This window comes from Colobus angolensis, unplaced genomic scaffold (genome assembly GCF_000951035.1).
Source record: "Colobus angolensis palliatus isolate OR3802 unplaced genomic scaffold, Cang.pa_1.0 Scaffold241, whole genome shotgun sequence".
NCBI classification, from domain to species: domain Eukaryota; kingdom Metazoa; phylum Chordata; class Mammalia; order Primates; family Cercopithecidae; genus Colobus; species Colobus angolensis.
The window spans coordinates 275448-291777 of NW_012115611.1; the positions used below are offsets into that span (position 1 = coordinate 275448).

The 16330-nt window shown below is 39.2% G+C and overlaps 1 protein-coding gene across 2 annotated transcripts in view; it reads left to right on the top strand.

The window, feature by feature from the left end:
* The window catches only part of PRIM2 (primase, DNA, polypeptide 2 (58kDa)), a 410194-nt gene that overhangs the window by 82285 nt on the left and 311579 nt on the right, over positions 1–16330 (top strand). The window contains exons 1-5 of one of the 2 annotated variants that reach the window (XM_011945620.1): positions 3592–3674; positions 4419–4581; positions 6448–6551; positions 10219–10298; positions 11936–12056. In XM_011945620.1, coding sequence (XP_011801010.1) covers positions 4428–4581; positions 6448–6551; positions 10219–10298; positions 11936–12056 — 459 coding nt within the window. In that variant the 5' untranslated portion in view covers positions 3592–3674; positions 4419–4427. Of the gene's footprint in view, positions 1–3591; positions 3675–4418; positions 4582–6447; positions 6552–10218; positions 10299–11935; positions 12057–16330 lie in introns of those variants that run through there. The other variant, XM_011945621.1, reaches the window with a different exon arrangement.

Consider the following 16330-nt stretch of genomic DNA (forward strand, 5'->3'; position numbering starts at 1 on the left):
AATTCTGCCAGAGAAGGTACTCTGTGCTTTATTACAGGCTAAACTAGGAAGCCAACTCATTCTGGAAGGAATGTGTATAAAGTTTTCAGATGAGGACTTGAAGTTTTATAGGTTGGAGTCACATTTGATTCAAACCATCTGTTTAAAGGGAAGCTGAACCCAGCAGTTTTTTTCATAGTCTCTCACAGTACTCAACAATTCAGTGTTGGTCGGGCACAGTGGCTCACACCTATGATCCCAGCACTTTGGGACGCCGAGGCAGGCGGATCACCTGAGGTCAGGAGTTTGAGACTAGCCTGGCCAACGTGGTGAAACCCCATCTCTACTAAAAATGCAAAAAATAGCTGGGCATGGTGGCGGGCACCTGTAATCCCAGCTACTCGGGAGGCTGAGGTAGGAGAATTGCTTGAACCCAGGAGACGGAGGTTGCAGTAAGCCAAGTTCGCACTACTGCACTCCAGCCTAGGCGACAGAGCAAGACTTCGTCTCAAAAAACAAAATAAAACAAAAGAAAAAAACAAAAACAATTCAGTGTCATAAGTATTTGTTGAGGGCCCATGGAGTGCCAGGTACTGACTGGGGTCACAGAAATGAACGAAACAATCGTCCCTGTTTTTGAGATGCTATGATTCAGTGGAAGTAAAACTTACGTGTTTATGTATGTTTTCCTCCCCATGATTGTGAGGTCAATGTCTGTAATTTACAAGAATCTCAGTTGCCAGGGCTGAGCATTGCGTCAATCCATTTTTTTTAGATGAAGTGAATACATGAAAGAGCTCACAGTGATTTACCGAACATGGCTGCTGAAATGTATAACATTATTATACATTTGTGATTAAATCTGCATATCACAGTAGCAGTAATGCTACTGTGATATGCAGATTTATATTGCAATTGCCTCTGGATTCAGAAAAACACACTTCACAGTGAGGTAGTGACCAAAACTGTGGCATTTAGAAACAATCAAAATACTGGAATAGCTGACCAACACAGGCTATTTTGTTCCCGGGGGCTTAAAATCGGTTTTTAATATGATGAAAAGGCAGCTATTATGTGACATAGGAAGATATTGGTATGTTAAGCATGAACATATATTTCCAGTTTTCTCTGAATTGGTCATAAAATGACACTGGCGACTTCATCTCTTAATTGGGCAGATATTGTAGCAAGTACTTTGGGGATCACAAAGATGAACAAAAGGGCTCATCCAAAGAAAGCTTAAAACCTAGTGGTGCTAGAATTCTTGACCAGCCACATACGGTGATCCTGAATCTCTTGAAATAGTATAGATGCGTGTGTAGGTGCATTTTTCTGAGGAGAACTTTCATCACATTGTCCAGTGGTTCATGGACATAATTACATCCCTCTACTACAGAAGTTCTTAATCTTCCAAAAGATAAAGAACTTCTATAGTAGAGGGCTATAATTATTTAAAGAACTACACCATATAGGAATCATAAAGACCTTCAAGGGTTTAAATGAGGAGCAAAACAGGTGGCAACACTGAGTAATTTCATTATAAAATCCTTGACAATTTTGCAGGAGAAAATTTATTTGTGCTAGTGATAAAAACATTTTTCATATTTAACATTAGTTATTTTTTCTATGAGTTAACTGTTCTTCTTTTCCCATTTTTCTCTTTGTGTCTTAGGATTTTTTTCCTAATGAATTAACTGCTTTGTATCCTGATGGCATTAACCTTTTTGATGTTATACTTTTGGTAGACCTTTTCTCTAGTTTGATGAGTGCAAAATACTTTTGTGAATTTATTACATGTGTAATTTTGTATTTTTATCGTCAAGTCTTTATATCTTTTTTCTTTGTAATTTATAATATTTAAATTTGTTTGAAATCCAGAGATAAGATATTCATGTAAATATTCTTATGGTCTATGCTGCAGGATTTTTCAGGCAATTTATATGCTTTCAGGTGTCTTCCTCGGACCAGGTGAAGTATTTGTATTATGTATTTGATACACAGAGGAAGAAATGAGGTGAAGCTCTGCTGTTATACTACTGGAATTAGTATAGTGAGATCGTTAGCACAGTGGGGCCTAGAGAGTTTCTCTGGGTTTGAACATGGCTCTGACATTATGTGTCCTTTTGACTTCATTTAACTTCTCTGTTCTTCAGTTTCCGTATCTAGAAAATAGGTTTAATATAATAACCTTTGGGAGGCCGAGGCGGGCGAATCACGTGGTCAGGAGTTCGAGACCAGCTTGCGAACATGGTGAAACCCTGTCTTTACTAAAAATACAAAAATTAGCTGGGATTACAGATCCCAGCTTCTCGGGAGGCTGAGGCAGGAGAATTGCTTGAACCGGGGAGGCAGAGGTTGTAGTGAGCCGAGATCGCTCCACTGCACTCCAGGGTGGGCGAAAGAACAAGACTCTGTCTCGGGTAGTGGTGGTGGGTCGGGAGGGGGGGGGAATAGCCTATCTTAAATGGTTATGAGAATAAAATGAGTTGATATGTAAACCACTTAGAACGGGTCCTGGTATAAAGTCAATGCCAGCCACAGTTTAGTCCAGGCTGGGTAGATGCTTTGAAGCTTGATATTGTTTCTATGTAGTTTGCATTTCTAAAAACATGAACATTTCAAAGCATTCAGTTGATCTCCTAACGACTACCTATATCGGAGCCTCATTCCAGCACATCTGTAAGCGAGGCACGCCTCCTAGAGGCCACGAGTGAAGTTAATTTCCAGTTCTCGAAAATCTTACAGACAGAACTGGTGTGGTGGCTCTGACGCGCCGCTTGAGTCTGCAGTAAGACATCTGGAAAGTAAGCGGCACGTCCGCGTCATCTCCAGTGCTTCCACTTCTACCACCCTATCTTCCCTCCGAGGCTGGGTTCTTCTAATTCCTGTAGACTGCAGAGCGATTTCTGCGAATGTTCATTCTTTCATTCATTCTAGTTCATTCCACAGATAATTCAGCCGCGCGCTTACTCTGTGCGAGGCATTGCCGGGGAGCGGGGAGCGAACTGAATGTGGAGCTTGCCAGTAGGAGTTTGCCGCTCAATACGAAATTCAAACTATGTATTGTATGTAGCTAACGATGATCTTGTAACTTCTGTTTCCTCATCTGCCAAATGGGGGTAATATGACCGTATAGGACCTTATACGTCGCTGAAAGATTAAACGAGGGAAAAAAAGAGCCCCTAATAGTGAGCAAAACGGATCCTAATGCCTTTTTCCCTCATTCCTCCCCAGATTGAAAGTGATGAGTGCCAGCCCTGCGGGTTAAAGCGCCATATTCTCCTCAAAATACGGAATATTTGTTAGTGTCCCCAAACGAAGTTACATTGGTTCAATTTTCGGCGTGTGGGAGTTTTCGCCCCTAGCATTCAGCACCCCAGTTTCAACCGTTAAAAGCTACTGACTCTACGTACGGGAAATGCATCTTAAAATTTGGAAAAAAGAAATCCCCAAAACATTGACATCCAAGCATTTCAAAGCTGCCAAAGTCGATGAAACGCCCTGAGCTCCCAGACGCGCTCCACTGAGCATGCCCAGAGCCTCAGGCGCAACCCCCTCCAACCAGCCAAGGGGAGGTGGGGGAGGGCGGGCCTTCTGTGCTAATCGCTTCCGCTTCCGGTTTCATATGAACTCTCCCGCCACCCGGGAGCAGTGGTTGTCAGCGTTTGTGTTTGCCCGAGTTTGAATTCTTACAGGTAAGGGAAACTCACGCGAATTTAGGACAGAGAGCAATCCTGTTGTTGAGGCTTGCAAGTCGAGAGAAAGGCGAGACAGATCACTCTGCAGGCAGCAGGAGCAGAAGGACAGACTTGGCGGGTTGAGAGTGGTGGGTATTGGTTGATTGGTTGGGGCAGACACTCAGGTACCAGGGAGGAGTTGGGGGCAGATAGGTTTGCTAGTGGAGTGGGCAGGGGTGTTGCGGATGGAACTTTTATAAGGCACTTGTGGATGCTCCCGAAAAGGAGTTCCGAAAGACAGTTGTTCTGTTTCCCAGAGTCCTAACAGAGGAAGTGAGTAACTGGACCCAGTCCATCAAGTAAGACCCTCATTTAGCCAGAACCTACAGCACTCTCCTCTAAGTTCAGAATTGCAGACCACGTAAAACCTTATATTAACTCTTGGGATCGTAAAGATCCCGGAGCACTGACACACAGGCCTATAGTGGGCAGGCAACATCACCTGACTTTCATGTTGCTGAAAATTAGGATCACCACCCGCGTCTGCTCTAGAGCCTCTTCCACCCCCATTACAAAATTATTATAGGTGTATTGTAGAAAATCTGGAAAAGAAAGAAGGATGTCACCCAGGAATTGCCACTGCTAACATTTTGTGCATGCCTTCAAGTGCATTTTTTTTTTCTGTTTGTGTAATTATTTTTTCGTGTTTTTTTTAAACTTTATTTTCCATAATTTTATGCTTTTTATATGCTTCCTTCTAAGGTGACCAAGATGGAGTTTTCCAAAAGAAAGTGGAGGATGCTGAGGTTGGCAGGTGACCAGAGGAATGCTTCCTACCCTCATTGCCTTCAGTTTTACTTGCAGCCACCTTCTGAAAACATATCTTTAATAGAATTTGAAAACTTGGCTATTGATAGAGTTAAATGTAAGTACTATTTAAATTAGAATGTATATATTCTTGAGAAGCTTACTTACCCTTTGTGAGAATGAATGAAGGTAATTTATTTCCTTCATTCAGCAATCCATTCAACAAATATTTATTGAGATAATTCATTTCCTTCATTCAGCAATCCATTCAAGAAATATTTGTTGAGGGTTTGGTACTCATTCATTTATTTATTGTACAGTGCATATTATTGAGTGCCATATGTTCTAGGTGGCAGGGATTTTGAGATGAATAATGTTATTTTTTGTTGAAGTTGTATTCTAGTACATGGAGACAGACATCCAAAATAATAGTCATAATTCAGTATTTTAACTGCTCTAGAAGTAAATGGTGGTGCTGTTGAAACAAAGTGGGAGTGACTGACTTAGTCTGATTAAATAAGCTTCTTAGAGAAGTTGAAATGTGATCTGGACCTTGAAGAATGAGTAGAAATTTTCCAGCAGAGAAGAAGTGAAGAGTTTTTCCAAGCTGACATAATGGCCTGTACAAAGGCTTGGAGCATGAAAGAGAATTTCATATTTGAGGTAACGGTAACAAGTTCAGGAATTCAGGGTGGATGGAGGAGTATGGAGGGCATTTTGTGCCATTCTAATGATATGATATCGGGGTGTAAGAAGGATGTAGCCGTTGTCCTGGGGGCCTACTTAATCCTCAGTGTGTTGCTAGAGAAAAGAATGGGCTAGACATGAATTGAAACAGAAGCACTAGCATTGTCTTCAGAGCTTATGTTCCAGGATATCCTGTGGGGAAATCAGAATGAAAGGTGAGACACTGTTAATCATTCTTAGAGGAGCAGGGTAAGCACTGCTAATATAGAGAGGAGGCACTCAGTGCCTGTGTGTTGAATGAAAGAATGAAGACAAGGGAGAAAAGGGTTTTAGAAAGCTTAGCAGTGTCAGATACTTCATAGGGATTAAGATGGTGATTGAAAAGTGTCCCTTGGGTTTGGCACTTGAGGTGAAATGATAAGGGCCTGAACTATGATAGTGACAATGGCAATGATAGGAAGGGAGAGAGTTAAGGGATACTGAGGAGGTAACATGGATAGGATTTGGTGACTGGATATCAGGAGTGAGGGAGCAGGTGTGGAGTGGCTGAAGTTGCTGCTTGGATGATCTCATGCATAGAAACTCTGCTGATGGAGATGGGCATGGCAGGAAGAAGAGTAGGAATGAGGGGAGGATAATTAATTTGGATATGCATACCTGTGGGACATGGAGTTTATGTTCATGAGACAATTAGAAGTTCTTCATTCTTGACTTCAAAAATGCCTCCAGAGAATAATTCATCTGAGGAAAGATTGGTAAGATGCTTTAGGAACCTTTGAACAGTATGTAGCATCTGTTCAGGATGGTTCATTTGGCTGATTGGATGGTCCTTCTTCTTCACTGTTGTGCCCTGTCCTCGGCTTCATCAGGAAAGGAAGGGATGCTTTTTTCCTGTTGAATCTATGCCAAGTGAATGATGCTTGCTGCCTGACAGGCAGCTCACAGATGAAGGATGCAAACAAGGAGTGCCTAGTTTTTTTCCCATACTGACATACTTTTCTGTTCCTCAGCAACAGCAGCTCAGTACAGGAATGATTATTCACCATCCATCCCTCTTCCCTGATTGAGAATCCCTGGTATTAGATTATGCTATGAGACATGGATATTTTCTGCACATAGATGGACATTATCATCTTATAAGCATATATAGTTTATATAATGTAGTTACAGGAAATAAACTGGCAATTACTTGTCATATTCTATAAACAAGTAATTATGGAATTGCCCTCCGTAGATTTTGTCTTGGATTTAGTTTTAAAACATTATCTTGCATTTGTACCTTTTTTCTTTTTTTTAGTATTAAAATCGGTTGAAAATCTTGGAGTTAGCTATGTGAAAGGAACTGAACAATACCAGAGTAAGCTGGAGAGTGAGCTTCGAAGGCTCAAGTTTTCCTACAGAGTAAGTAAAAACGGAAAAAAAAGTTCCTTCAGTTTCTATATATGTATGTATCAAGTGTCACTTGTGGGAAAGGTATTATATTAGGCACTGGGCTTTTATAAAGACTAATGTCTTTATAAAATGATCTCTGCTTGGAGATTCTTCAGTCTATTAGTGGTGATATGAAGTCAGATGATTATAATATGGCAGGGTTTCTCAACCTCAGGACTAACATCATTTTGGGTCTAATAATTCCTTGTTGCAGGGACTGTCCTGTGCATTGTAGGATGCTCAGTAGCATCTCTGGCTTCTACCCCTACATATTTCCAGACATTGCCAAATGTATCCTGTGCAATACAGGACGATGACTGTGTTTATAGATGCATGCCCCAGGAACTCCAAAAACATACATAATTATGCAGCTCAGATTGGGGAGGTTTGGGATGGCTTTCCAGAAGAGGTAGTAGTGGAGCTGCATGTTGACAGATGTGGTTAGATTTTCATATTGTGAAGATGACTGCCAACTGCAGATTGACAGGGTCATGTCTGTTAGGAGGGAAACCAGTTAGAAGCCTGGAAATGATGAGAGTCTGAATTAAATGAGAGAAGGGGACCGGCTGAAGAGGTATTAAGAAGGTAGGATCAAAAGGTTTTAGTGACTGATTGTAGGGGGAATGGAGAGAGAAGAGTTATAAATGACACCCAGGTTTCTAGTTAGGGCAGTTAGTGGATGCTGGTAATATTTTGCGATGTGATATGCAGGAGGAGAAGCAAGTCTTGGAAGATGTAGAGTTTAGTTCTTAACATGAATTTGAGGTGCCTGTGGAGATGTCTAGTGGACAATTGGATATACAGGTCTGAATATACAGGAAGACATCTGGTGGGAGTATAGATTTAGCAGAAGGTTGGAATCACCAGGAGTAGGTAAGAGCACCCTAGGAAGATATTTGAGAGAGAAGAGATAATGGTGGAAGTAAAGACATGAGGAATACCAGTATTGAAGGTAAAGTGGAATTGGAGGAGTTTGGGAAGGAGAATAGAAAGGAGCTTTCTTAGAAGTAGGCGATGAACCAGGATAGTAGTGTCATAGAAACCAAGGAGGCCTAGAGTTTCACTAATAATGATCATGATATTAATAATGATAATAGGGAATAACAACAGCAGATATTTATATTAATAGTATGTTTACTATATACCAGACCTTGTTCTAAGTGCATTACATGTATTAGCCCATGTATGTAATTCATACAGCAATCTTATGAGGTAGATATTATTGTCATCCCTGTTTTACAGATAGAGCCTATTTATTCACAGACTGAATAATTTGCCCAAGCTCATAAGATGGTAAATGGTGGAGCCAAGATTTGAATCTGGGTATTTTGTTTCTGTGGTGGTGCTTTTAACCACAGTAGTTTCAGAAGCTTAAGATAGATCATGTAAGATGAATTGTACAGTGTCCATTGGATTTAGCAACTGGATGGGCCCTTGTAGGTAGGGGCAGAGACCAGAACAATGACAGTGGTTGGAGAAGGAAGGTGGAGAGGTAGATATAGAAGATGTACTCTTTTAAAATGTGTAGCTGAAAAGAGAAAAATAGGGCAGAATATAGAGGTTGTTTTAGGGAAAAGAGAAGATATACAAGCACACATTTGTACACATATGACAGGAGATACTTAAACAGGTTTATAAGCTGAGCAGAAGATCTAGAATAGAATGGGGAAGAGGGGAGCTTAGAGATAAAACTTTGAGAGAGCATTTGATAAGCCAGGGTCTTTAAGAGGCACAAGCAGATGGGTTGCGGGGTTTAGGTGCAGGAATTAGCTTTTCATATGGTTTGGCTGTGTCCTCACCCAAATCTCATCTTGAATTGTAGTTCCCATAATCCCCACGTGTTGTGGGAGGGACCCGGTGGGAGGTAATTGAATCATGGGGGCAGTTACCCCCATGCTGCTGTTCTAGATAGTGAGTTCTCACAAGATCTGATGGTTTTATAAGGGACTTTTCCCCGTTTTGCTCAGCACCTCTCTTTATTGCCACCATGTGAAGAAGGACGTGTTTGCTTCCCCCTCTGCCACGATTGTAAGTTTACTGAGGTCTCCCCAGCCCTGGGGAACTGTGAGTCAGTTAAACCTCTTTCCTTTTATGGGTTTACCCAGTCTTGAGTACATCTTTATTAGCAGCATGAGAATGGACTAATATAGCTTTTCATGCCAGGAAGAGGAGATGCTTTGTAGAGATGGGTGGAAGGCAACACACATGTGTATGCGGAAGCTTGGGACTGAAGGAGTCTGCCTGGTAGCCTTTATTTTCTGTAAAGTAGGTGAAGTCATCTGTTCAGAGAGAAGGGAAAGGTGCTGTAGTAGGGGTCTTGGGACAACTGGTGAAGACTGAAGATTTTCTGAGAGGTGAGGAAGATGATTTTTTGTCAAATCTCAATACTGCTGCTTACTCTGGACAAACTCTGTGACCCTGAACAAGTTACATAACTTCTTTGTGCCTCAGTTTCCTTATCTGTAAAATAAGATTATAGTAGTGCCTACCTTGTAGGTTTTTTTTTTTTTTTAAAGGATTAAATGGGTTCATGCCTTAAAAATGTTTAGGGCACTTTTATGCCTGGTACCTAGTAAGTGCTTAAGACATGTTTGCGCTTATTATTTTGGATCTATTGACAAGGATCTAGTTGAGATTATAGGCCATGAAACTATATTTTCCAAATTCCTGTAGTTGTGTTTTTTCTCCAGAGGTTCTTAGCATTTTGAGACTAGGACTGCAGAGTGTAGTTGTAGATTAAGAATCTAGGTTTTGCCAAATGGTTGAAATTAAAGAAGCTGAGGTTGGTGTAAGAAGTTGTTGAAGTGGTGAGCACCCTGAATATAGGCTGGATAAGAAGAAAATTAAAAGAGAGGGGTTGGTGGGAAGAAAATAGTGGGGTCCAAACTCAAGAAGTTTTGTTGAGATTAGTTTGCTTCTCGGTTTCATCTGATTGATAGCTTAAGGTAAATGATAATTACCCTGAAAAACATATTAAGAAATGTTTTGACAATGAGAACACATGGCCACAGGGAGGGGAACACCCCACACCAGGGCCTGTCAGGGGGTTTGGGGCAAGGGGAGAGAGAGCATTAGGACAAATACCTAATGCATGCGGGGCTTAAAACCTAGATGATGGGTTGATAGGTGCAGCAAACCACCATGGCACGTGTATACCTATTGTAACAAACCTGCACGTTCTGCATGTGTATCCCAGAACTTAAAGTAAAAAGGAAAAAAAAAAAAGAAGAAATGTTTTGGGACTGGGTGTGGTGGCTCATGGCTGTAATTCTACTGCTTTGAGAGAGTAGAGTAGGAGGATTGCTTGAGACCAGGAGTTTGTAACTATCCTGGGCAACCTATTGAGACTCCATCTACACAAAAGATAAAAAATTAGCGGAGCATGGTGGATGTCGCTTGTAGTCCCAGCTCTTTGGGAGGTTGAGGCTGGAGGGTCACTTGAGCCCAGGAGTTGGAAGTTACAGTGAGCTGTGATTGACCACTACCCTCCAGTCTGGGTGGTAGAGCGAGACCCCATCTCTAAAAAAAGAAATGTTTTTGAAACTTACTTTACCATTGGCTCAGGCTAGCTCAATATTTCTTTATACCTCTTACCATTCTAATGCATTTATTTTATTCATGTGTCATTATTTTTAAGGAAAACTTAGAAGATGAATATGAACCGCGAAGAAGAGATCATATTTCTCATTTTATTTTGCGGCTTGCTTATTGCCAGTCGTGAGTATATGTTTATATTCTCACAGTCAAATCTGGTGTCATGGTTTATAAATTGGTGTGTGGTAAGTTGATGTGTTGTACTGAACACAGGAAAACCCAGAATAACATCAGGAACCAGTTGATCATGGGGTTGAACACTGTTATAGTAAATTGGAGCAAATTGTTTACTTAAAAATACTGAAAAAAATTCTATCACAAAATTTTGCCTGATGAAACACTTTTTAAGTTTATGAGAGAGACTCTTCATTTGGGATTTTAAATTGGAAAGGATTTTATTGGGAGGAAGGACTTTTGATATTTTTCCTGCAAAAAAAAGATAATATTTATAAGAAACAATTAATGAAACCCACACTTGAATTTGATACAGATTTTTGGAATTTGAGCTCTATGGGCCAGTTAAATCTAAGATTTTTGTTTGGTAGTTGGTTTTTTTAAGTTAATAGTGCCACCCAGAGGTAGTCAAGTTAGTTGCTTTTTTTAAAACTGGTTTTCCCCACACATTAATTTTCATCATATAATTTAGTTATGGTTGTCTTTTTTTTAATTAATAGGCTTATCAAGTGAGACTCTTGAATTGCTTACTATCCCAAGATAATAATTGGTAAATTACTTACCAATTTTGGTTCTAGAGTTTTTCTTCTGTAAAAAAGCATATGTAGTTTATGAAATTTATATAATAAATACGTTGCTGACAATCTGTGAAAACCTCCTAAAAATGTGAAATCATATTTTGCATCCAGCAGGGTAATTATTTTATTATATAACAGTAACGCCCCTTAGTATCTGCCTTATAAATGAACATTTTATTGCTTTTAAATCTTGCGGTATACGTATGCATATTAAATTTTGTGAAATTATAAATTGTAAAGCCATAGGCAAAGTTTCCTTTGCAAAGTTAATCTGATCAAAGTTGCCTTAAAAAATTTGGTGTCTTTTATGTGGCATTTATAAAGACACCTCAAGCCAAAGGAGTGCCCCATTTCCCCATTTTCTTTTTTTTTTTTTTTCTCTTTTCTCTCTCTTTTTTTTTTTGAGCTAGGGTCTCATGCCATTGCCTAGGCTGGAGTACAGTGGTGCCTTCTCGGCTCACTGCAGCCTCAACCTCTGTGGGCTCAGGTGATCCTTCCTCCTCAGCCTCCTGAGAAGCTGGGACTATAGGCACATGCCACCATGCCTGGCTAATTTTTTTGTAGATATGGGATTTTACCAAGTTACTCAGGCTGGTCTCAAACTTCTGGGCTCAGGTGATCTGCCTGCCTTGACCTCTCAACATGCTGGGATTACAGGCATGAGCCACCATACCAGCCCCTATTTTCTAACATAAAATGAATATTTTGAAGTTACATTAAATGCATGAAGTATTTTATGTTATTTAAAAATAATGCAGCTAGGCTCGAAGCATTCTGTATTTAATCCTTTTAATTTTTAATACCCCCTGTACCCTGTACTCAACACATGCCTAGAAGATTGTGGTATGTAGTATTGATATTCTCCTTACCATGATAGAGGACTTGCATGTTTTTAACTGCTGTCCATTGGCATCTTGCTTATGTCTGAATATTGTTTTATAAACATTTCTTAGATTTAATAATCACTGGATTTTTAGTTTGTACTCATGCTTTCTGTCTTCATTTCAGTGAAGAACTTAGACGCTGGTTCATTCAACAAGAAATGGATCTCCTTCGATTTAGATTCAGCATTTTACCCAAGGATAAAATTCAGGATTTCTTAAAGGATAGCCAATTGCAGTTTGAGGCTGTAAGTATATTTTTGTAGTTATTTCTAATTGTTCTCACCGTTCATTTTTCCCTTCTGTCTTAAGTGCTGGTACTAATGTGTGGTGTATTCTCTTTACATTCTCCAAGTACCTGTCTGAAACAGTAGCTAATAGCTTTGGATAACAATATGTCTTTCCTTCTCTATGACTAGAAGAAAAGGGGCTCCTTAATAACAAAGTCTCACATTTAGTTCCTCTGTTAAATATGTGCTTTATTAAAGCACAAGAAGGTTTAGTTTATAAAGGTTCACCTTTAACCAAAATTTTGTTGGCCAAAAAATTTCAAAATTAATAATGTGTTAAACTAGACAAGTGATGGTTACTTATTTATAGTTGTGAAATTTAGAGGAGATAATACTTTATTTAAAAGTCAATTGTCAGGCGGGGCATGGTACCTCACACCTGTAATCCCAGCACTTTGGGAGTCTGTGGTGGGCAGATCACTTGAGGTCAAAAGTTCGAGACCATCCTGACCAACATGGTGAAACCCTCACTCTATAAAAAATACAAAAGTTAGCCAGGCATGGTGCTGTGTGCCCGTAATCCCAGCTAGTCAGGAGGCTAAGGCATGAAAATTGCTTGAACCTGGGAGGTGGAGGTTGTGATGGGCTGAGATCATGCCACTGCACTCCAGTCTGGGCAACAGAGCAAGACTCCATCTCAAAAAAAAAAAAAAAAAACCCAAAAAACAAAAAGTCAGTTGTGAGTAAAATCTGTCTGAATAGTTTTGCAGATAAATCTGAATAATTTACATATTGTAATTTATAAAAAAGAAGAGATCTTTGGGACTTATTTAACAGGGATAAGTACTGGAAATAGAATTTATGTCTTTTTTTTTTTTTTTTTTTTGAGATGGAGCCTCACTCTGTCATCCAGGTTGGAAGGCAGTGGCGTGATCTCGGCTCACTGCAACCTCCACCTCCTGGGTTCAAACGATTCTCCTGCCTCAGCCTCCTGTGTAGCTGGGACTACAGGTGTGTGCCACCATGTCCGGCTAATTTTTGTATTTTTAGAGATGTGGTTTCACCATGTTGGCCAGGCTGGTCTCAAACCCCTGACCTCAGGTGATATGCCCGCCTCGGCCTCCCAAAGTGCCGGGATTACAGGTGTGAACCTCTGTGCCTGGCCTAGAATTTATGTCTTTTAGGTAGATATATGCCACAATGGGAATGTAGAAAAATTCTGTTTTGAAAGTTTTAGAGCAGTCAGATGGTAGTAGGACTGGCTGAGACTCTGTTTTGTTGTTGGAATGCATGGCTTGAAGCCAAATAAAGTGAAAAAGTAGAAGTTGCAATAGATGAAAGACATTGTCCTGTCTGACAAGTAGAAGACATATCCACTGTAGCAAGGAACACTATGGAGTATATGAGTTAGGGAAAAGAGACTGTGAAGGGAAGTGAACAAACATTTTGTAGATGTTTAGTATTGAATATATGCTAGGGAGGCAGTTTCTATAGTTTCTTTCATTTGCTTCATGAGGTTTCTAAGTCACATCTACCTTTGCATAGACAGATGTCATGCATGGTACCATCTGAACCAAAACCATTGCATCCTCCATTTTGTTTTTAACTTTTATCCTTGGTGAAGTCCATTATTGCAATTATCAATTACAGTTAATTTATCCATTCATATTAGAAATAGTTTATTTTTTGCTTTTGTTGAAATTACTGATTTTTAGTAGGTTATAGAGAGAAGTGTCCTTGAGAAGGTCTATTATTTATTCTAGAGCAGCTATCTCCAACCTTTTTGGCACCAGGGACTGGTTTCGTGGAAGACAATTTTTCCACGGACTGAGATGGCAGGGCGGGGAGGGATGTGGATAGTTTTGGGATGAACTGTTCCACCTCAGATCATCAGGCATTAGATTCTCATAAGGAATGTACATCTTAGATCCCTCACATGTGCAGCTCATAGTAGGGTTCGCACTCCTATAAGAATCTAATGTCTCCACTAATCTGACAAGAAGTGGAGCTCAGGTGGTAATGCTCACTCACTGGTCACCTCCTGTGCAGCCTGGTTCCTAGCAGGCCATGGACTGGTGCTGGTATTGCGGCCTGAGAGTTGGAGACCCCAGTTCTAGAGTGTCTCAACGCATTGTCACATATAGTTTTTTAAATAATAGATTTATTGAGCTAGAATTCACAAATCTTGACATGCCCCCTTTTACAATGTATAATTCATTGGTTTTTAGTGTAATTACAGATTGTACAACTAACACCACTATGTAATTTTAGAACATTTTCATCATTTTTGGTATTTTTAGTAGAGATGGGGTTTCACTGGGTTAGCCAAGATGGTCTCCATCTCCTGACCTCGTGATCTGCCCACCTCAGCCTCCCAAAGTGTTGGGATTACAGGCATGAGCCACCGTGCCCGGCCTATTTGTTATCTTTAATTCTGTCAGTTTTTGCTTCATTTATTTTGGGGCTCTCTTGTTAGTTGCATGTATGTTTATAATTGTTAAATCTTCTTGATGGGTTGACCCTTTCATCATCATGAAGTGTTCCTTTCTAGCAACATTTTTTTGTTGTTGTTTTAAGGTCTGTTTTGTTTGATATTAGCATAGCCATTCCAGATCTTTTATGGTTGTTGTTTACGTGATGTGTCTTTTTCTCTTCTTTTTATTTTCATCCTTTATGTGTGTTTGAATCTGAAGTGTGTTTGTTGTAGATATCATATAGTTGGATCATATTCTTTTATTTTTTATTCATTTTGGAAGTCTCTGACTTTTGCATGGATTGTTTTATCCATTTATGTTTAATTACTGGTAACTTAGGATTTGCATGTGCCATCTATGTGTTTCCTATGTCTTAAGGTTTTTTTTGTTTCTCTGTTTCTCCATTACTGCCTTCTTTGTGTTAAATTGGTACTTTCTAGTGTACTATTTTGATTCTCTAGCTGTTTATTTTGCTATCTTTTTTGAGTTATTTTCTTAGTGGTTTCCCTTAGAATTACAATTATATTTTATTTTAAAACAATCTAATTGGGATTAGCATTAAGTTAATTTCAATAGTGTACAAACTTTTGTTCCCATATGCTCTGTTCCCTGCCCCCTGCCATTGTGCTAGTGTGGTCATACAAATTATTTCTTAATATATTAACAGAGGTAAACTTTCTGTGTTCTAGATTGTATGAAAAATGTATTTATTATACTGTCAAACTTGAGTGCAATTTGCCTTGGTATACAGGCAAATACCTATATGTTGGGAATATTTCTCATTGACATTTTGGAGATATTGCTTGCTGAACCTTTTAGCTTCTAGAGTTGCTCTTGAGAAGCCTGATTTCATTTCGACTTCTTATTCTTTGCATGTAACTTTGTGTCCTTTGCCAATCCCACTCCCTTGTGTAGTGAACTTTCATGGTGATGTCTGCATCTTTTTTCACTGTTTTGGGATGGGAACTTGGTAGGTTCTTTTAATCTGAAGATTTGATTCTTCAGTTAGGAAATCTCTTTTTATTATTGCTTTAATAATTTCTTTCTTCTATTTTCTATGTTATGTCTTGATAATCTCTTGTTTGTTGGAATTTATATCTTCGGAATTGGTACTCTTATTTTCTTTTCTGTCCTGACATTCAATCTTTGTCTTTTTATTTTATTTTCTCGGAACTTTCACCAACTGTTGTCTCAATTTTCTATTTATTTATTTTTCCCACCTGTGTTTAATTTTTTTCTGTTAAATTTACTTAAGAATTGACATATAAAATTGTATGTATTCACTGTGTAAAATATATTTCAAAGTATACATTGTGGAATGATTACATTTAGCTAATTAACAAGTGTATTACATCAACATAGTTATTTTTGTGGTGAGGATACTTAATATCCACTCTCTTAGCATTTTTCAACAATACAATTTGTTGTCATTAACTGTAGTCATCATGTTGTACAATGGATCTCTTGAACGTAATACTCTTGTGATTATGCGTCCTTTGACAAACATCTCTCTAACCCCTTTTCCTCCCTAACCACCCCAGCTGCTGGTAATCACTATTTTACTCTCTATTTCTATGAGATCAACTTTTTTAGATTCCACATATGAATGAGATCTGACATATTTGTCTTTCTGTGCCTGGCTTTTTTTACTTAACGTAATATCCCTGTTTCATTCATGATGTTGAAGGTGGTAGGATTTTCATCTTTTTTATGACTGAATATTATTCCATTATGTGTATGTATCGCATTAAAAAAATCCATGTATCTGTTGATGGACACTTAGGTTAATTCCATATCTTGGCTGTTGTGATTAGTGCT